At 48.2% G+C, this 21,565-nt stretch overlaps 1 protein-coding gene across 1 annotated transcript in view; it reads right to left on the bottom strand.

The window, feature by feature from the left end:
* The window catches only part of KIF5C (kinesin family member 5C), a 72,502-nt gene extending 51,337 nt beyond the window's left edge, over positions 1-21,165 (bottom strand). The window contains exon 1 of the mRNA XM_032693048.1: positions 20,953-21,165. Within this exon, the coding sequence (XP_032548939.1) occupies positions 20,953-21,078 (126 nt within the window). The 5' untranslated portion in view covers positions 21,079-21,165. The remainder of the gene's footprint in view (positions 1-20,952) is intronic.
* Positions 21,166-21,565: the final 400 nt, after the last annotated feature.

The raw sequence follows: 21,565 nt of genomic DNA, 5'->3' as shown, positions 1-21,565 counted from the left end.
CAGCCCCTGATCCCAGTTTGTTCATATTTTGTCCTGGGATTTCAGAACTCAGGGATAAGAAGGCAATTTGTAAGTTGTAAATAATTTAGAGTAAATAATTTGTGGGCTTGTGCTGAAAACTGGGCCACCCAAGCACCCACACAACCCCAAAGAGGTGACTCGAGCCAACACCACTGACACAACCCCTAATCCCAGTGCATTGTGTGTTCATGTTTCACCCCAGCATTTCAGAACTCAAGGGTAAGAAGGAAATTTGTAAGTTGTTTAGTAAATAATTTGTGGGTTCCTACTGAAAACTGGGTCCTGAAGCACCCACTTGGTGAGACACAACCCTGACAAGGAGACTTGGACCAACACCACTGATGCAGCCCCTGATGCCAGTGTGTTCATATTTTGCCCTGGGATTTCAGAACTCAGGGATAAGAAGGCAATTTATGAGTTTTAAGTAATTTGTAGTAAATAATTTGTGGGTTTGTGCTGAAAACTGGGCCACCCCAAGCACCCACTTGGTGAGACACAACCCTGAAGAGGCGACTGGGACCGACATGACTGATGCAGCCCCCATCCCAGGTCTCACTCCCAGGAATGTGGGGGCACCCAGACAGCACCCACCCCAAACTCTGCCTCTCCACAGCTCCTCATGGCCAGTGCACATTGTGGCTCTCAGCAAGACAGAGCTCTTCACTCCCAGGATGAAAAGGGCTGCCCAGCCCTGCTATAACTATTCCAGAACAACGGAACTTTTTGCCTCCTTACCCCCATTTTGCTCATCCCAAGCACTTAGGCAATAATCCCTAACTCAAGAGGCCAAAACCCACATGGACACACAACCCCAGACATCCCCTTATCCCATTTATTTCCCTCATGCCTGAGTTGAGGCTTAGAGAGCAATGTCAGCTCATCATCCCACCATGGGAAGCACAGCACTCCAGGCAAACACCATTCTGGTGCAATCAATCCAGGTCTTCCAGTGCCTGGAATGTCAGAGAGCCCCCCCCAAAAAAAGCAATCCCATCATAACTGTGCTCCACTTCCTGCAAAGTGTTATTTATCTGCCAGACTGAGAAGCTGCACACGTAAAGCAGCAACTCACGGATCAGATTTCTTCCCGGGGATTTTTGTTTGGGAAGCTGAAAGGCTGGAAAACTCATCCCTGGTACCTGAAGAAAATAAATGGGTGTGAAGGACAAAATGACTGCACAAAATGAGAGCAGTTATGGGGTTTTTTTGGGGGGGATTTTGTGCTTCACCTCCACAAAGGCAACTAAAGGCTCATGCTCTGTCCCGTGAGGGAGGGAAGAGGGACAGACCCTCTGCCCACCCTCAGCTTGAGGGTTTACACTTCTTTTTCTCTGCCACCACTTCTTTTCCATCCTAAACTCCCTCAATCCCGCTCAACCTCCTTCTCCTCACCTTCACCACCAGCTCCTCATGCTCCTCCCTCATTCCTTGTTCAGGAGTTCCTGCCTGGATCTCCGATGTTGGAGAAATGTTGGGTTCTCCCCATGTCCCCCCCCTCACCCTGTCCAACTCTGGGACCCTTCCTTCTGTCTCCTCGTGCTCCTCTCCTCACCACCACACCCACCAGCTCCAGGTTTTTATGTTTTGGGGTGGAGGTTTTTCGGATTTTTTTCCTGTTATTGTTATAATCTCAATTTTTGACAGACTTCCCTCAAAGGCAACAAAAGCCAAACCCACCCTACAAAAAGAACACGCTGACAGATCCAAAAGGTTTGCTCCACAACAGAGAGGGAGGGTGAACAATCACAAACATCCCCTGGATTTTTAGCCTGATCCCAAGCAGTCCTTTTTTTTCTCCCCATTGTCATCTTCAGAAATAACATCACTGTTGTTTTTTTTTTTCAAATGTAACTCAGCTTGAATTAAACACCAAAATCAGGAAGCAATTCAAGGAAGCAATAAGCAGCCAGAAATAAAATGTTATTTTCTGAGCTATGCCAACGATTTTATCCGTGCACCTCCTCCATACATTATTTTCCAAACTTTCTCATTACATGCAGTGTATTATCTCTCATACATAAATCACATCTTCCTTCCTATGCAATTGCTTCCTACAGTCCCCCTGACAATCTGTTCCATTAACTTGTGCCACTGCTGCATAATGGCTGGGATAAGTGCTCCAATCCACCCACACAATTCCTGCTGAAGTTGTATTGACAGCAAAATGGATTCTGCTCTGGCCCTTCAGTAGCACCAAGGATTGTCTTCATAGATATTGCCAATTATTATTTCACTGGCTTAACGTTTTCAAGGTTTCCTATTGAGTTTACAGGCTTGGTATTTTAAAAGGAAAAAAAAAAAAAAAAAGGAGGATTTCACAAGTACCAAAAGGATTTTAACCATAAATTCCAAATTTACCAAATTTTACAAGCACCATCACAGAGCTGTACTGTCAGCAGAAGCTAATGCAGTCTCAATTAAAAAAAATTAAGATAACCAAATATATTTCCAGTTCAAAACATAAATAAAATAAAATAAAATACCTCTCAACTCTCCGAAATTCCACCCAGACAGGAAATGAGGAGTTCTCAGTGCTAAGAATGAGAAGCCCTAATATAATTCCATGATTAAATCCCTGTGATCTTCAGGTAGAAGTTGAGGGTCGACTCCAGCCCTGGATTGTGAGATGACACCTCACCTTCAGGCATCTGAATCCACAGCCCCATCCCCAAAGTCCTCCTAAAAACCACGGGCAAGGTGAGGTGGCTCAGGACAGAATTCCCAAGAGCCAGCAGGGAACTCAGGGATAGAATTGCTTAAGTAGAAAAGAGGAAGAGAGAATACAAACTGCTGGGTTTCTTTGATTTTGGGGGGCTGTGAGGAGACATTCGGGTGTGATGAGGAGTTTTAGCCTGAAGCCATCCCCTAAAATTAGAGATATCACCCAGATTTCTCACGGGATAAACACAAGTTTGTTCTGCTTCAGCAGACAACACATCCCAAGGAGCACAAGAGCACAGAGGCAGGAGGGGATCCCAGAGAAGTTTCCCAGAGAAGCTGTGGCTGCCCCTGGATCCCTCGAAGTGTCCAAGGCCAGGCTGGAGCAACCTGGGCTAGTGGAGGGTGTCCCTGCCCATGGCAGGGGGTGGCACTGGATGGGCTTTAGGGTCCCATTCCAACCCAAACCTCTCTGGGATGCTCTGAGCCAGGAAGAGCCATCCTGACAGGGCAACATTTCAGGATGATACCAGAGTTTAGGGATGTCTGTGGGAGGACAATGGTGAGAAAAGGGAGTGATGTGGGTGATTTAGGGAGGAACCAACACGGGATGAAGGGGGAAAAGCCCCAGCTCTGTGAGGAGGCTGCTGGTCACCCAGCTTGTCTGGCTGTGCCCCACATCCCATCAGCACAGTCCCACCTTCTTCCAGAATTCCTTTCTAACTCTCTTCCTGGGTGAGAGACTTCACTCTGGGTGCATCCATGTTTATGGGGACCTAAGGACCAGCAACCAAAGTGGGACCACAGGTCACAAGGTCCATGTGTCCGTGCTTCCAGCTGCATCCCTGTGCTAGGAGGTCTGGAAAGGGGCTTAGCAGGAGCAGGAGGGTTCTTTTCCCCCCTCTATCCCTGTGAAAGAGCTGCAGTGAATCGTGGAATCATCAGCTCGGGAAAGCTTTTGGTCCCAGGGCTCAGTTTATCGGACAAATCATTTGGCAAACTGTGACTGTGCTGAATCCCTGTCACTGTTATCCTGGCTCCCTGTCCAGCTCCAAGAGTTTTATTGATGCAGCTGGAATGATCTCTGAGTGGGTTTGACTGGCTGCACACTGCCAGAGCACCCAGGTAACAGCACCACGTGACGTGCAGCAGCTTAATTAACGTGGCAAATTATTTCCCAGATAAGTTTTCCCTCCCCTAAGTGCTCTTGTAGGAAAGGTTTTATAAATAAAAGATGGGTAATTGCAGGCCTGGAAGATAGAATTTTTCAGAGAGGGGAGAAAGCAAATTATCACCAGTGGCAATTCCATTTTTCAGTCCAGGCACGTCCTGCACTGCACCGAGTTTCTCCTGTAGAAAGTGGGATAAAACACATTCCTTCCCTCCAGCCCAGAGAGCAGGAATTCCAGTCTTCACTCCCTTTGAAAATGCAGAGGCCACATTGACTGAACACTTCCTCCATTCCCAAGTGGGATAAATAGCTGGCCCTGCAAATCCCCCCTGGAATTACACTGAACTTATGAGACAGAGGGAATTCTTTTCCCTACAAGCTACAGAAGTTCTGCAGCTCCAGGGTTGTTACTGTTTTGTTGGTAAAGCCCAAGAAATAAACAGGCTCTATTCTCCTAAAGCCATTTATCTCTACTGAGAATCTTAAACATGGTTACAAACAGAGGGAGAAAACAGAACCATTAGAAAAGCAGTTAAATTCAGTTATTATGTTAAATTCAGTTATTATGTTTTCCCCTTATTTAGTTGTACTGACTAAGGTAAATGCCACTGCCATCCCAATCCATTTTTTGTGTCATCTTGCCCTATAAAAACATTGGAACAGCAGCAAATCACCCAGTGGATGAAATTTCAAAATTTGCTTGGGTTAAAAAGAAAAAAAAAAAAGGAAATTTGTTCAGAATAAACCTGAATATGCCAAATAGTCATACCAAGCTGTCCAAAAAAAAAAGCTTAAATCCTGCTAATATTCCAAAAAACTCACTTGGAAAATAAATTAAACCATGTATGATCAGGCACTGCAGAGCAATCTGAGACAAACTCAGCATTACTTTTGCATAGAGGGCTTAATTATTGATCTACTTTATGAATATTTCTGTGGAGCTGACGGAGTTTGGCTCGTGGCCAGTGATCCACTTTTAGCTCTCCCTGCCAGCAGAAAGAACCTTTAACTCCTTGGAAAAAAAAAAAAAAAAGAAAAAACAACATTTCAGAAAGTCTTATTTTATTTTGCTAAAGATCTGCAATTTAAGAAATCAAACCTTAGAAGTTTATTTTAAAACCTGTCTTACGCATGAAAAAAAGGCTCTTAAAGAAACGTTATATGAATTTTAAGTATAAAGAGCTCCCAAAACAAAGGCAACTGTTAAATAATCCTCTTGAGCAACATTTTTTATAGTTCTGACACAGCAATACTCTGAGTCACAGCTCTCTCATTATTATTATTGACTTGTATTGGTGAAAACTAGTGCAAGTTATCCAAATTTTTCCTGGTTTTCACCAGGCTCCAGCATTCCAAACAACCTACCCCACTTCCTTGTAGCAGTGGGATGAGAGAATCTGACTATTTATTTTGTACATAAAACAATGCAAACTAACAGCTTAGAAAGGAAACACAGAAAATATTCTTTGGAGAAGAGAAAATAAATTCAGGAAGCCTGAGATTCCTCCAGCTAAAGGTCTTGGGATTCTAGGAGCAGTTGAGAATGAAAACAATGAATATTAGGAAAAGTTTATTCCCAGAGAGGGTGATCAAGCACTGGAACAGGCTCCCAGGAAAGTGGTGGAGTCCCCATCCCTGGAGAGGGATTTAAAAGCCATGTGGATGTGGCACTTGGGGACCTGGGGCACCGGGGCAGTGCTGGGGGAATGGTTGGACTGATGCTCTTAAAGGGCTTTTCCAACCCAAACCATCCTGTGATTTTTGTGATTCATTTCCACTTTGTAAAATTCAGTGCTCCAAAACCGGTTTGAAATGGCTGGGTTTTTGTTATCTGGAGAACACCGTGATTTCCTTTCACCAAAAATTACAGCTTCACAGCCAGAAAACAACACAGGAAACCCCCCCCCAGGCAGCATCCCGGGGCAGCAACAGAAGAGGGGTCAGACAAGGCCATCGTGGGTGGGGACTGTGGGAATAAGCTGCGTGGAGCAGGTTGTCAGGGTTTATAACACCCCAACAAAAAAGCAGAACAGGTGAATATTTCAAAACAAAGCAGTTTTGGTGACGGTCCCGAGAAAGCTCCGCCTGAAGAGCACAAACCAGCCCAAACTACATCTCAATTCTGCCCTGGCAGCCTCTGTGTTAATCTCTGCTTTGTTAAACATATCACTTGCAGATTTATGGGGCAACTGGGTGGCTCAGGAGATTAGTAATGGGATCCTGAGCACTGCCAGTTGAGGATTCAAATCCACCTCGGGTCAGGAGGGGTCACAACCAAACCAGAGGGCACCGCCGGCCCCGGGAGCAGCTTTGCTGTCAGCGTGCTCTGAAAAGCAAGGGATGGAGGGGGATCAGGGAATAATCCTCACCACTGGTCGTGGGGTGTCCCGTCAGGGTGGATAAATCCTGGAAAAGGGAACAAGGGAGGTCCTTGCACCCCACTGCCCGTGTTTGTTCTGTGGAGAAAGTGCTTCCCGAGCACACTGTGGCACTTGCAGCTGGGCTTTAGTCTTATTCAGGGATTAATCCAGAGTCACTAATTCACTGTGTGAGTGAATCCTGAGGGGGGAATTCCTGGGGGGTCTCAATTCCTGGGGGGTCACCTCGAGTACTGTGTCCAGCTCTGGGCCCCTCAGTTCAGGAAGGACATTGAGGGGCTGGAGCAGGTCCAGAGAAGGGCAACGAGGCTGGGGAAGGGACTGGAGCACAAGTGCTGGGAGGAGAGGCTGAGGGAGCTGGGGCTGTTCTGCCTGGAGAAGAGGAGGCTCAGGGGAGACCTCCTCACTCTCTGCAACTCCCTGACAGGAGGGGGGAGCCAGCTGGGGGTTGGTCTCTCTTCCCAGGCAACTCTCAGCAAGACAAGAGGGCTCGGTCTTCAGCTGTGCCAGGGGAGGTTTAGGTTGGAGATTAGAAAGAATTTCTTTCCAGAGAGGGTGCTCAGCCATTGGAATGGGCTGCCCAGGGAAGGGGTGGATTCTCCATCCCTGGAGGTTTTTAAGACAAGACTGGATGTGGCATCAGTGCCATGGTCTAGTAACCATGGTGGTAGTGGATCAAGGGTTGGACTTGATGATCTCTGAGGTCCCTTCCAACCCAGCTGATTCTATGATTCTATGAAAACTGTGCTGGCACTCCCACCAGCAGCGAGCCCAGGCATGTCTCTGCTCCCCAAAGTGACCTGTGAGGAGCCAAAGCACCCCCTGTGTGATGGCCACGGCAAGAACATGATTCTGCACCAGAGCTGAGTGTTCTCATCCCACCCTCACCAACAGCAACTGTAGGACCAACAGCAGCACTGGGACGTGTAGATTTATTTTCCTCTGCCCTCAAGAACTGAAAATCTCGAGTATTCCAAAGTCCAGGCTAGTAGTATCCAAGACATTCATAACCTAACGGAGTAACCATACCCCAGAGCTCAGGAAACAACCCTCAGCCCTTGATATCTTGCTGGTTGAGTGTGTTCCTGATTCACAGAGCAACCATAACCCCAGAGCTCAGGAAACAACCCCTCGATGCCTCTGCTGGTCGAGTTTGTTCCTGATTCACTGGGAGACCAGTAACAACAACTCAGACTCACTTCCTCGTTTTACAGACTGAGGCACTGAACTCCAGGAGTGCTGGAAGCTGGAATGTTTACAGACCTGATGCTGCAGCAGGATTTTAAAACCCTACAGTGTAGCTGCTCTGCACCAGCCTGCTTTCATGCAATTTAATTAAAACTCGGAGAATTACAGAAGGAGAACGACAGGATGTACTTCCCTCTACCTCTTCCACTGAAAAGGGGTACTCAAAAGAAGAACTGAAAGGGCAGAAAGCACCACAGGTTTTACCCACAGAGATATTTGATGCACGGCTGCCCCAAAATTACCTTTTTCTTTTTTCGTAGCTGGATGAGTTGAGGCCTTGACCTGCATCTGTTGGAGACATTCAGCTCTGCAGCTCAAGGAGTGCTGGAACAGCCACGACTTGGGGATGGAAGGGCCTTGAGATGTCAAGGCTGGCAGAGCAATTACAAACTAATGCAGACAAGTTGCTCCTGGCAACAAACCTCTTCAGGCACAGAGGGAGAACAGCGTTCACTGCACAGACCCTGCACGGGCAGGGCCACTCTCAGGGGGCTCTGGGCACCCTCCACCTCTCCCTGTCCTGGTTCTGCAGCCCTGCCAGGTCCATGTCCCACAAGCTCAAAGCTTGTTTAACAAGAACAGAGAGGAAAATCAGCTGTTCCAGGAAGGAAGGCACCGGAATGTCAGTGTTTGAGCCCCATCACAAGATCACTGACCTCCCTTCCCTCTGGTAAGTCTTTATAGAATCCTGGAATATTCTGAGCTGGAAGAGACCAAGGATCATCAGTCCAACCTCTGGCCCTGCACAGACACCCCAACAATCTCCCCCTGTCCCTCAGAGCGTTGTCCAAACCCTCCTGGAGCTCTGGCAGCCTTGGGGCCGTGCCCACTGCCCTGGGGAGCCTGGTCAGTGCCCAACCACCCTCTGGGGGAAGAACCTTTTCCTGAGATCCAACCTAAAAATTCCCTGGGGTCCTGTTCCTTCTCACACAGGGCACAGATTGGAGTGAGGATGCTGAAGACCCCAATGAGATCTCCCTTCAGTCTCCTCTTCTCCAGCCTCCTCATAAAGCCCCTGTAGACCCTTCCCCATCCTCCTTTGGATGCTCTCTCATGGCTTAATGTCTTTTTTAAACCGTGGTGCCCAAAAACTTCCACCGATTTTTTTTTTTTTACCTCCTGATTCTTATCCCAGTTTGCCCAGTGTCTTCTCCCAGTTTGCCCAGGTTCTTCTCCCCCTTCACTACACCCAGTTTCAGAGAGATGGGGGTGTAGAAGAGAGAGCACAGCTCCCCCAAAACCCCTCCAGCACAGCCAGACACAAACCCTGGTCACTTGGAGCCCAGTTCCTCTCACCCTGTTCCTCTTTGTGTAAGGAGGAACCTGCTCACCCCCCATCCACAACCTCACAACCAGCTTCTGCTTCTTGCACTGATTTCCTTCCATCCCTCATTCCCTCTGGATTTAATAAAAGAACAGAACTCAATCTGCCAAGTTTTACTTGACTTATTCAAACCTCACAATTTCGGCGCCAGCCATCCAAGTCTCCCTCAAGCACAAGCACGGGGGGATCAGGTAGTTATTAAAAAAATATATATAAATTTTAATAATATTTAAAAAAACATAATAGGACCAGGTAATTATTAAAAATATATACATAAATTTTAATAATATTTTTAAAAAACTTAATAGGAACCTGCTAAATGGAGACCCCAATGCTCTTTGTCAAACCCAGGTGTTTGTGGGACTGGGATCACGGTGCTGCAGAGCTTGGTTTGGAAATCCTCAGCAATCCTACTCCAGTCAAGGCACTCTTATTTGTACCTCTAGTTCATAAAAACATCCTGTAAGGTGATTAGACAAGTAGAGATAGAAAAATTCCTCACAAACCAGAATTACCGTTTCCTCCCTTTTTTACACCAGTTGTCAGGAGGAAAACGGAGCATTTAACAATCTGGTTTTTGCATGTCTGATAAGTTAATTCATCACTGATAAACGAAATCAATCATCAAGAAATTCAGAATTGTTTAAATCTCGTTCAAAACCCAAGGTCCCAACCTGGCTCTGCATTTGGCAGTAAGAATATTTACACCACCTTGTCCCACACTGAGAAACTGGTGGTGACAAGCTGGGCTTTCCTGGACAGCTGGCAAAGGGTTCTGAGTGTGTTACTACACAGACTGGAGCTCAGACAGTTGAATAGGAACATATTGAATATATATATATGAACAAAAGTGGTATTATTGAGCTGGGTAAAACACACCACACCCAGACACACACAGCAAAACACCCTCTGTGGACTCTGTAAGGACAAAGAGCTGCAGAATTTCCTTTTCAACTGCACTGCCTGGACCTTCTTTGGTCATTTTTTGGGCTTTTTATGAGCAAAAAAAATAGATTTTCTGGCTCATAACCCCTCCTGTGCTCTCCCTGCAGCTAGAAATGCATTACAGCTCTTCCAGCACAGCAATGAGATCAGCAGAAGAGCCCCACTTTCTGCTAAATTATCCAGAAAGGGCCTGGAATTATCTGCCAGTAATTCCATTATCAGATTTAGCAATGCTGATGTATTCCCTCTGCAATTCCCAAACCCTCAGAGCAGGGTGCAGCCCCTGCCATGCTCCCTTCCCTGAGCTCAGTGATGGTGTTCAACACTGGTACCCATGAGTGAAAGCTCTGGTGCTGCTTCCTGACACACCGACAGGGGAAATGAGGGAAGGACCTGCAAAATGAGTCATGTAAACACAGGACCTGTTCTTATGTAAATCATCATTCATATTCTGATTTTTTTCTAAAGCAGAGACAAACAGAACCTGGAACACACCGGGGCTGGCAATTAGCAGGAGGTAAGGAGGGTGCAAATAATCATGAAGACCTTTTGTTTTCATCAATATCAAGCAGTTGCTCTTCCTGTTAAGCCACAACCTGCAGGATTTCAGCCTCAAGCCACCCTCAGCGTTTGGCACTGCTTCAAAAAAAAAGCCAAACCAAACAAAAACCAACCCCTTAATCCTGAAGCCACCGAGGTCTCATCTCCCCCATCGTCGATGCTTATCCAATTTACAATTCCGGGATCCCAAAGCCTCTGAAAGCTACTCCCAATGGCAGGTTTTAATAATAATAATAATAATAATAATAAGGTAAAACTAAAAAGCAAGTGGTTTTTGTTACACAAACCAGCTCAGCCTTGGGGGTCACTGGTAAATGAGCAAGATCTCCTCTCCACCTGATCCTTCTCCTGTATCCAAGAGGAGGGATAACTGTTCATGGAAGGAGGGATAACTGTTCCCAGCCACACCAGCAGGCAGCAAGGAGGACCTGGAGGGGCTGAGTGCTGCCTCCTGCATCCAGGGACACATTTATCCCATTGGAAAAGCAGGGCAGGCACACAGCAAAGCTCTCCAGATCCTAAACACTGCGGGTGCCTCTCTCCAGGACTCCAGGACACAGTAATTGCTCTGAATTCCCACGTCCAGCAGCTGCTTCAGCTTTCAGGCTTCTTGTGTTTCCCAGAGTCCCAAATGACTTTCTCAAAATGAGCCTGAAGTGTGCACGGGCAGCTGCTCAAAAATCAGAAATCCCTGAGATTTAAAGCTCCAAACCCTATAATAAAATACCAGGGAAAAGCAAGGAGTGTTCCCACTGCACAAACAGGGATCAAGGAATTGATTCCTCAGGTCACTGGCAAGTCAAATCCAGTGAGTTGTTGAGTTCCAGCACAAAGTCTGCCTCCAAAACAGACCCAATCCAAGCCCTGCTAACAGATTTACAGCTCCATCAAGGCAAAAAAGCAACCTACTGAGCTCCATTAAAATGACACATTCAGACAGCGCTGCCTCTGCTGGAATGGCACCTGCTCATATCAGGAAACACAACAAGGGGATAATTAATTATAAGAAGAAACAGGAATCCCGTATTAAGTGATAGACTATGACCAATTCTGGCTATGAAACCACCTCAGGTGCTTCCATTTTCCTGCTCCTGCCCAGGCAACCCTTCCTCAGAGCTCCACAGCTCCAGCATCACATGTGGTAGATGAAAATAAGCTGGTTTTGCTGACAACAGCTCCATTTGAAGTTTATGGCTGAGGTTACTCCATAACACTCTGAAAATCTGGGCTGCACATAAAGCAAGCAATGGGTAGAATAAATCCCCTGTTACCAATATAAGCAAATATTTCTCTCCAGGATGAAGGAACACGTGGCTCCTGGATAGTGAGATTAACTCTAAGATTTGTTTGCAGCATTGAATTGGTTTGCTTTGAAGGTAAATTGTGAAAGACACCCTAAAGTGGGGGATAATCAAGGCAGTGTGTTTATCAAATGACAGCAGGGTGGATATTTAGGGTTGACCCAGAAAGGGGTAAGAAAACACAAAAAAAGAACACGGGGAGGTTTTTAGAGGAGAAAAACAAACAAAATGCAAGATAAAAGGGGAGGGAGGGGGAGTAATATAAAAGGAGAGAGGGAACAATAAATGTAATATAAAAGGGGATGGGGAAAAAAAGTAATGTAAAGGGAGAGAGAAGCAGAGGACAGATATGACATGAGGGCAGCAGTTTGAGGGTGACAGGTTAATGCTGAGCAGTGGCATTTGTGTGATTTATTTAGTGATAAAAATAAGTGTTTGAGAGGAATTAACTGGTGCAGTTGGAGAAGACGGAGCTGTGGGAGTGCAGAGGACTGTGTGTGCCATGGAACAGCTCCTGAGCATCCCCAGGAAAACCTGGGAGGAGCAGAGGATTACCAAGTGACCAACACAAAAGCTCCGAGCTCTGGGAGAAGCTGCAGCATTCCCACATCTCCCTGCTGGCCTAAATACTGCGATCCCAGCAATGCAGGAGGGCTGGGCAGGCAGCAAAAGAGATTACAACTGCAGAAAAATCCGACTTCTGGTAACAGCTCTGCTAAAAATACTCCCTAACCCAGTTACCCCAATTCCGGGAACGGTCTCCTGCACACCCTTTGCTCGGTGGGGGAATAATTCAGCAGCCACGATGACTCTGGTGTGTCACAGCCTTCCCTGCACGGCCCCAAGGTGACTTTAAAAGTCAACTTTCACCCCTCCAACTCCAAGGTCTTGAGCTCAGAGGCTGCCACGAGGGCAGCAGCCTGTCAGAACAGCCTGTCACAGCAATAATGTCCAAGCGAATTCAGGAATGTCTCGCACTGCAAAAGTTACTGAAAGCCTTTGGGCCATTTAACTTGCAATAAAACGTGGTTTCAGCACCAAATCCTCCTCGTGCAGCTGAAATGTTTAACAAAGGCTTCAAAACAAGCCCAGTTTTGCAGGAATCCCACTGCTCCCTGACCCAGAACAGTCTCTCCCATCAACCAAAAGCACCTCCTGTCCATCATCGTGAACAGGGAGCAGAGAAAAATTTCTCTTAGCAGAGAGGCACTGAAAAAAATGAATCATTTTTGGCAAAGACATCTAAGAGGACTGCCATCAAATATTTAAGTTTTTATCTCTGGATACTCATTTCTCGGGGAGGGGAGAAAAAAAAAAATCCCACATTCCTGGTGTCAGTTAAACTCTGTGCCATACTTTGAAAACGTGCATTTCCTGAAGCTGTCATGAGACCAATTATTGATGTTATAAAGGGAACCTGATAACAATCACATACATTTCCAGGACATCCCATGCAAAGTCAAGAACCAAAGAGGCCACAAACACATAGGAATGGCTTGGGTCTTCCCAGGAGATGAATAAAATCCATCAGGAATCCCATAGCTGCCACTCCACACCTTTATGATTCTGAAGGATCCCATTTGGGATATTTTGAGGTAAAGGGTTTTTTTTTTTTTGCTGTTGCTGCTGTGTTGGGTTTGTTTTGTTGGGATTATTTAAGCATGGGATGTTTTCACACTCCAAAATCCAGTAAAATGGAATAAAGGCATTTTCCCTGTTCACAAAGCCAAGCACCATTATCCAGTGTGTACCTTCCACTGGGGCTGGAAAAACAAACATTGGCAACACCACAGTCGAAGTCAGAAAGTGTCAGACAGTTACTGAGCCACTCTAAATCACTTGTTCTGCTTCTACACCTGGGTTTCAAAAGGTTTCAGCAACACAAAAACGAACAAAAGAGGGAAAATAAAGAGCCTGGAAGTATTTGGGAGGTTCCTGTGCTTGGTCTCGTTGGGTTGCATAAGACAAAACATGTCAAGCTCAAAGGAACCCAACAAAAACAGACACAAGTGCACAGGACTGGCGTAGATGTCATGAAAAAAATTTAAAAAAAATAAAACAAAAAAACCAACAAACCACAAACAAATCCCCTCGTGTAGAAGAGATCTTGTCATGAAAACATTCACAGTTCCAAATGCACTTTTGTATTCAACTAAACCAGCCAGATTTTAAGCAGAAACTCATCAGCAACCAGACAGAATTTTGGAAGGAGACAAATCCTAAGTGACTCATTTTCGTGATAACAGGAAGGACACTGAAATAATACCAAGGGTGGCAGCAGTCAAGTTAAAAACTAAATTAAATCATCTTTCCTCCTCTGTTTTCCCCTCCTCCCAACCTCAATCCTCAAAAAACTACCACAGGGAAAAAAAAATGTTAATATTAAAGACTTCAGAGTGGCATCTCATCCTTCCCTAAATCTGACTGTGCCACGCTCAACAAACATTTACCAAACAAATCCAAGCCCCAGTCACTCCCTGGTGCATCCCAGGGGAAGGAACAACCCCTGCCAGAAGCTGGAAAGAGGTTGTCCAGGACAGATCCTCAATGTCTAAACCTTCTGGGCCCAAAAGGAGGTACCAGAGGGGAAAAGACAACACAGAGTGGCTTGAAACTACCTTTTCCAGTTGTTTGACAGCCTATCTTGCTGAAATACATCAGCTGTATTTTAGGTTTCAAAGCTTTAAGCAGGAATCCGTGGTTTTGACAGGAGAGGTGAGGAGGATGAAGGTATTTTTTAGAGAAAAAATTGCCAAGTGGGATTAGGAAAAGGTAAAAAAAACCAATGATGCCCCGAGAAAACACAAATGGGAAATCACTTTGGTGAGAAAACAAGCTCTTTATTTTGAGTAAATTGTCTTTCTAGCACCACCACCAGTAAATAGAAGCTGTTTTCACACCTGAGTTCACTGCTTTTTTAGAAAAGAGAAGAGAATACACAAGTGCAGCACACATTGATCCCTGATGGATAATTTCCCCCCAGTTCAGCACTTCCAGACAAGCCTGAAAGAACATCCTTTCCAGAAGGAAAACAGCAGAGGATTCAGAAGGGAACCAAAGAGAACTCCCCCCCCCAAACCACTCTGTCCCCACAGGTCTGTGCTCAAACCCGGCAAGAACATTCCAAGCAGTGTTTAACCAGCCAAGGATTCTGCTTGGAATCTTAATGGGATGGGAAGAACCCCAAAATTTGGTTCAGTGCCAACAGAATCCCAGGAGCTGAATCAGCTGCCACTCATCCCGATACCTGTGGTTGTGGAATTGGACAGATGCAAAGGCAGGGTGGGACAGAACAATGTTTGGGCTTTGGAGAAGCTCAAATGCCCTTATCAAGACAGGGTTTTTTCCACTGAACTTACACTGTGGTAGTGTAATATTGTACATTTGCTTCTGTGCTTTATGGGAGTCTCGCTGTGCCAAGAAATAAATGTATTTCTTGATAATTAGCTCCAGAACTGTTTCATTTTTTAGCCAACACACTGTAAAAACAGAACCAAGACACTCCTGTGCCAGTCACTTCATCAATGTCCATCCCATCCCAGGATTTTAACCTTCTCCCAAGCTCCTGAAAGTGTATGTGAAGCACCTTAGGAAAATAACTCAGCTCCCTGAATGGCCACACCAGTTTTCAGGAGTAAATGAAACAGTTTTTCCTGCAAGGTACAGAAAATCCACCCAGAGCCAGCGGGATCATCCCGTGGTCGTCCTTTCCCAAGTGAACAGCAACAGACTCCTGCTTCTTCCTGAGGCACCTCCTAAGAAAAATCAACCCCTCCAAAAAAAAAAAAAAAAGCAAAAACCCAAGTGCCAGATCTGTCAGTCTTGTGCTGCTGCTGCTGCTGCTCTGGAAATGGTCTGACCTGAAAGCAGCATCACCCAAAGCCCCGGGGGGATGAGCACAGCACGTCCTGGCTCTGCTCAGCCAAGGCAGCAGCTTGGGGCAGGAAAATCTCAGGCTCTGGGAGGGTTGGAGACACTCCTGAAAGCAGCAGCAGCTCCCACAAAGGTGTTTGGCAGCTCTGGTGTCTTCAGACACCAGGATTCCACAGAAATGCCGTGCTCAGCCGTGCCAGGGGTTGTATCCCACACCAGCCCTTCACAGAAAAAAGAACTCACTCATCCCTCACTGGGAAAGAAGAGCTGGAAAACACACCAAAGATTCCGGGAGACAAAGCAGGGATCAGCTTCCCAGGCTAAGGGATCTGCTGGGAGAACAGCACTCTGTGTATCCCCTGACAGCTTTTACACCACGACAGAAGTCACATCTTCACATCTTCCATCCAGCAGGAGCTTTGATAAAAGGTATTTATAGATCCACCACGAACAAATCCTCCACAAGCAGAGGGGTTGTGCATTTTGTGGGAGAGATGGAAGCTTGGCTGTTGTCAAAAGCACCAGGAAGAAAGCCCAGCAGCACAGGATAGTTCTTTAATTTTTATTTTTTTTTTAACTAGCCATTTATCTATTATCACAGGGATAAATTTCTCTTTTTTTAGGTCTGTCTTAACCCCAGAGTGACAACTGCTTGACAGCACTAGAGGTCTCTGTACAGGAGGGATTTAAAAGCACATTAAGAACGTGCCTTTCATTAGCACAAACTCTGCTGACTTCACTGGCACATATGAAAGAAAAGCTAAAACATATCCAGGTATTTTAAGGATGAAAATAAGCGAGAATCTCTCCACAAGACATTCCAAGAGGGGAAAAAAACCCCACAACCTTGCTCAGCTTCCACCCCACCCACTGCAAGGGAATCAGCCATCAATCTTTGTTTTCCTTTCTCTCACGGAATATTCCGAGTTGGGAGGGACCCACAAGGATCATCAAATCCACCTCTTAGCCCTGCACAGGAATTCCTGTCATGGAACATGACACTGCAGAACAGCAGTGACCACAGTAGAGTATCAGGTGATGAGTCTGCTTGTTTGGTTTGAGGCACATTAGTTATTTATGTGGAATATTTCACGGATGAGACAACAGAATTTCCCCCGTGAGAGCAAAGCTCAACCCTGGGGGATCCTCCCTCTGATCCGGCTCTCTGCTGGATTTCCCACGGGCAGGAGCCCATCGGGGTGGGCACTGAGGGGCTGGGAAAGGCTCTGCCTGTGCCTGACACCGGGAACTGCAGAGCTCAGCAGCTCCCGCTAAGCCGGGCTTTACACATTCCCTGCTTTACACATTCCCTGCCGCCGCTGCAGCGCCCAAAGCAGCTGACAGCCACAATGAAGAGTCTTTTATCCCCTTCCTGGTAACAACATGAGCCTCACAAGCTGCCTTTTGGATGTTCTCCTTCCTAACAAGTCTGGAAAAATCACCCTGCACTCAAAGGAAGTGGTCGCTCCGGACTTAAAAAGAAAAAGGAAGGTGAAAACATCATCTCCTCACGACTAATTCCTAAATATTTTACAACAGGGCTGGAATCATTCTCTCCCACAAACATAAAGCAGAAAGCACCCTCTTGGGGAGCATCCCACCAGGTGCTGGGCTTCTCTCCATCCTTCCTTTGCAGGTGCTCAGGACTGAAAGCCCTCGGAGGAACAGGGATGAACACAACAAACCCACGATGGATTATCCCCACTGCTCACTCCAGCAAACAGCTCCACGCTCTCCAACGAGCCCACGAGAAGGAAGCCAGCTAGGAAAATACATTTTTAGGTGTGTCAGCCAACACAATCAATCAGAGAGTCACCTTGAGGTTGCAGAGATGGAGATAAAATGAAGCTGCAGTCTGGGGACTCTGTTGGGCAGCCAAGCGCAAAGGAAAGGGCTGGATTTACCCCCCTCGCCTTTCCCTGCCCTGGTTAAAGGTGAGATCCACCTGAGAGGCTTTTTATAGCCTAAACCTTGAAGCAGAATCAAAACACAGAGGGTTTTGTCCGATTTAACCAAAGGAAAACTGAAGGTGAGGCTTGTGATGTTCCACACTTCGTTGTGTCACGAGAGCGAAGCACACGGGGATGGGATGGACGGAAGGGGCCAGGACATAAAACACGGGGTCAAATCCCAACTCCAAGGGGGTGACATTGCCCTGGGAATTCCCTGAGGAGGAGCTCTGACCCCCACAACCCCAGGCATCACAGAGATGCAGCTTAAGTCACAGCCTGAAAGGCAAACTCACACCTAAGTGGTTAAACTCCCTCCATTGCTGCTCGTTTTCAGAAACATCACCCAGTCTGATTTCAGAAATACCATCCAACCTTCAGTTTTTGGCTGGCAAATCTGCTCATGGCCCCAGGGAAGTATAATGGGAGATGACAGTGGGAAGTTCAGAGGTAAAAAAAAAGAAAAAAAAAGGCATTTTCCCCACCATTGTTTGCTGGGAAGAAGTAAATTTATTCAGGCTTACTAGTCATGGGGAAAAAAATAAGATGCTTCCTTTAAATCATTTCTATCTTATTTTTTCTTAGGTGATGACACAATTCCTCTGGGAGGGGTTGGTGGTTTGGTTTGGGTTTTTTTAAATTTCAACAGAACCCTTTTCTTTCCAACATACGAATCAAAAATAAAAGCTGCATTGCAGTGTTTTCAAGTGCTATAGTAAAACATAAAAAAAAAAAAAGTGTTTGGTTCTGGTTTATTTGTACTTTATATAACATTTCTAAGAGGTTTTGAAGCCTAAAACCCTGCTTTTCTAAGAGGAGGTCTACTCTGGTAGTGCTTTCCACCAGAATCAGGATTCCTTCCCCTGCCAGGCATTATTTGTTGGAGGGAAGCAGCTCCTTAAAACCAGTAAATGAGAATTACAAGTAGCATTTCCTACTCATGCTGCAGTGGAATCCTCTGGGGATCAAGTTACACCAAAGCCCAAGGAGCTCGGTGCTGCAAATAAAGAGGACAAAGAACACAGAGAGAGATTTTCATGTTCACTTCCACCTGCAAACCTCCAAGGATCCCCCCAGAGCCCCAGCTGGATGGTTCCTCTCTCTCTCTCTGGAAGGCAGAAGCTGGATTTGAGGACATATTGCACTGGTGGAGGTGATTAAAATGTGCCCCTAAAACCTTGCCCTGGGAAAGAAAGTCTAAGCCTCTGATTTCCAAGATGGCAAAAATAACCCCCTCCAACCTGCCAACCTGAATATATATATAAAATAAATATTTATATCAATAAATGCACGTGCTTTGCTTGTTTCTATTTTTTTTAAACTTCCATGGTAGGAAATTAACAGTTGCTGTTATTTTTCCCTTTTACCTTTACCGAAGGAATTCTCTCCTGTCAGCAAGAAACAAAAAACCTCTTCCAGAGCATCTTAGTTACTGTTTTCCACGGACAACAGATACTTTATGGAAAAAGATACATTCTAAGCGGGGAAAAGAGAATTCCAAACTCCGTTTCTCTTAAAAACACAGCCCCTGCTAAAGGATTTACAGTAGATGTATTTTAATCTGCTTTTAATATGTCTGAGGGTTTATTTGTTTAAGGGGGGGAGGGGAATTTGCTGACATTTGTTTTTTTTAAAACACCCAAATGCCTGTCCTACAGTTACATTTTCGTTCCTGATATTTGCTGGCCAAATCCAGCCCTCCCCTGCTGACCAAGATTGATAACCAATTTGATTATTCTATTGTTAACAGGCTGCTGGGGGTGGTACAGCTTTAACCTTCAAAGAAAGACAATTAATTTGGCTACAGGGGGAACGTTTCTATAAATTACATGAAAGAATAAGAAAACAAGGTAATAACCGTTTGTGTCCTGGATCGACTCATTTTCCCCTTGCAACTGTTCTGCAACTTTCACGAGAGGAGTTTCTCACACACTCAAGGTTTTAAGAAGAATTTTAACAAATCTTGCACTGACAATTACTTTTAAGACCTCTTTATCGTTGTCTGGTGTGGAACACGTTATTGGTTTAAGCACAGAGGACCAATACGTGAAATAAAGCACCAAGCACAAGGCAAACCAAAAACCCGAGTTCAGGCACCCGGTGCTGTCCGTGCCCCCCCCTCCAAAACCAGCACCGGCAGGTTCCCGAGATCGACCCCTCCCGGGGACCCGTTTTTGGGGGGCTCCAGCCGCGGGGAGGGAAAGGGAGGCGCTGATGAATCAGCCCCGGGGAAGGAGCCACATCCCGCACCCTTTGTTCCCTCTGAATCAACCCCTGGGAACACGCGAGCCCCTGCAGAGCGCGGGGAGGGCGCTGCGGGCAGAGGGACCCTCGAGATTCGGGAGATTGGATCCTTTCAGACGCGATGACAAAACTTGGGTCGCGTCCCCCCCCCCCGCCCCGGGATGATCGGCGGGGACCCGCCAGCACCGCCCGCTCGGGGATGCGCTGCGGCCACGGAGCGCTCCCGGGAATGGGGATCCGGGGATGGGGGTGCCGGGGATGGGGATGCCGGGGATGGGGGTGCCGGGGATGTGCATCCCCAGGGATGAGGATTTCGGGGATCCCGGGGATGAGGGTGCTGGCCATGGGGGTCCCGGGGATGAGGAATCCAAGGATGAGCATCCCGGGGATGGGGGTGCCGGCCATTGGGGTCCAGGGGGTGAGGGTCCTGGTCATGGGGGTGCCAGGGAAGAGCATCCCGGGGATGGGGGTGCCGGCGATGGGGGTGCCGGCGATGAAGACCCCGGGGATGAGGACCCCAGGGATGAGCATCCCAGGGATGGAAGTCCCGGAGATGAGGACCCCGGGAATGAGGGTCCCGGAGATGGGAGTGCCGGGGATGAGCGTCCCGGGGATGGGAGTGCCAGGGATGAGGACCCCGGGGATGGGGGTGCCGGGGATGAGGACCCCGGGGATGGGGGTGCCGGGGATGAGCACTCCGGGGATGGGAACCCCAGGGATGAGGACCCCGGGGATGGGAACCCCGGGGATGAGCACCCCGGGGATGAGCATCCCAGGGATGGGAGTCCCGGAGATAAGGACCCCTGGGCTGAGGGTCCCGGGGCTGGGGTAACTCCGCCGCCGGCGCTGCCGCAGGGGCGCGGCGGAGCGCGGGGGCCGCCCCAGCCGAGCATGCCCAGTGCCCGGCATGACATCAGCGCCCGAGCCCGCCGAGCCCCCGCGCCCCCGGCCCTGCCCGGAGACCCCCGGGGTAGCCCGGACCCCTCGCCGGGTGGGCGGGGGGCAGCCCCGCCGGGGGGGCGCGGGGAGCGCATCCATCCTTCCAACGCCCCCCCACCTCCGCTCCGCCGCAGCGGGAACAATGGCCGGGGGGGGGGGACACACGGCGGAGGGGGGGGGATGTTGGGGGTCCCCCGCGGGCGGTGGGACGGCGGGGAGCGATGCCGTGTCCCCGGCGGGGGATGGCGATGCTGGCGATGCTGGCGATGCTGGCGCCGCCCGCGCGCGGGAGGGATGCGGGAGGAGAAGGAGAAGAAGAAGGAGGATGCGGCAGACTCACCCCGATGACCACGGTCTCGTCGCCCTTGAATTTGGGGATGAATTTGTCGCCGCGGAGGATCTCGGCCTCGTTGAGGGGCCGGAAGCGGCACATCACCTTGATGCTGCACTCGGCGGGGTCCGCCATGGCCGGGCAGCAGCGGCAGCGCCGGGCTGGGGCCGCCGGGCGGGCGGGGCCGGGCGGGGCCGGGGCGCCGAGAGCCGCTCACAGCCCCCACAGCCCCTCTGGCAGCCCCTCTGGCAGCCCGCGGACCCGCCCCGGACCGGCCCCGCACCGGCCGCGGCTGCGCGGGGACACGGGGGCGGTGCGGGGAGCGCGGCGTCCGCCCCTCGGCATCACAGGGATGCGGGATCGCCGGAGGGGGGGGGATGCTGGGAGCTGAAAGATCATCCCCTTCTCTTCCCAGGGACACCTTCCGCTAGCCCAGGTTGCTCCAAGCCCCGTCCAACCTGGCCTGGGACACCTCCAGGGATCCAGGGGCAGCCACGGCTTCTCTAGGAAACCTAGTCCAGTGTCTCACCATCCCCACAGGGAAGAATATCTTCCATATATCTACACTAAATTTCTTCTTTCAGTTGATCCCATCACTCCTTGTCCTATCACTCCAGTTCCT

The sequence above is a fragment of the Chiroxiphia lanceolata genome, chromosome 7, assembly GCF_009829145.1.
Source record: "Chiroxiphia lanceolata isolate bChiLan1 chromosome 7, bChiLan1.pri, whole genome shotgun sequence".
Lineage (NCBI taxonomy): Eukaryota > Metazoa > Chordata > Aves > Passeriformes > Pipridae > Chiroxiphia > Chiroxiphia lanceolata.
This window is presented reverse-complemented; position numbering and strand designations above follow the sequence as displayed.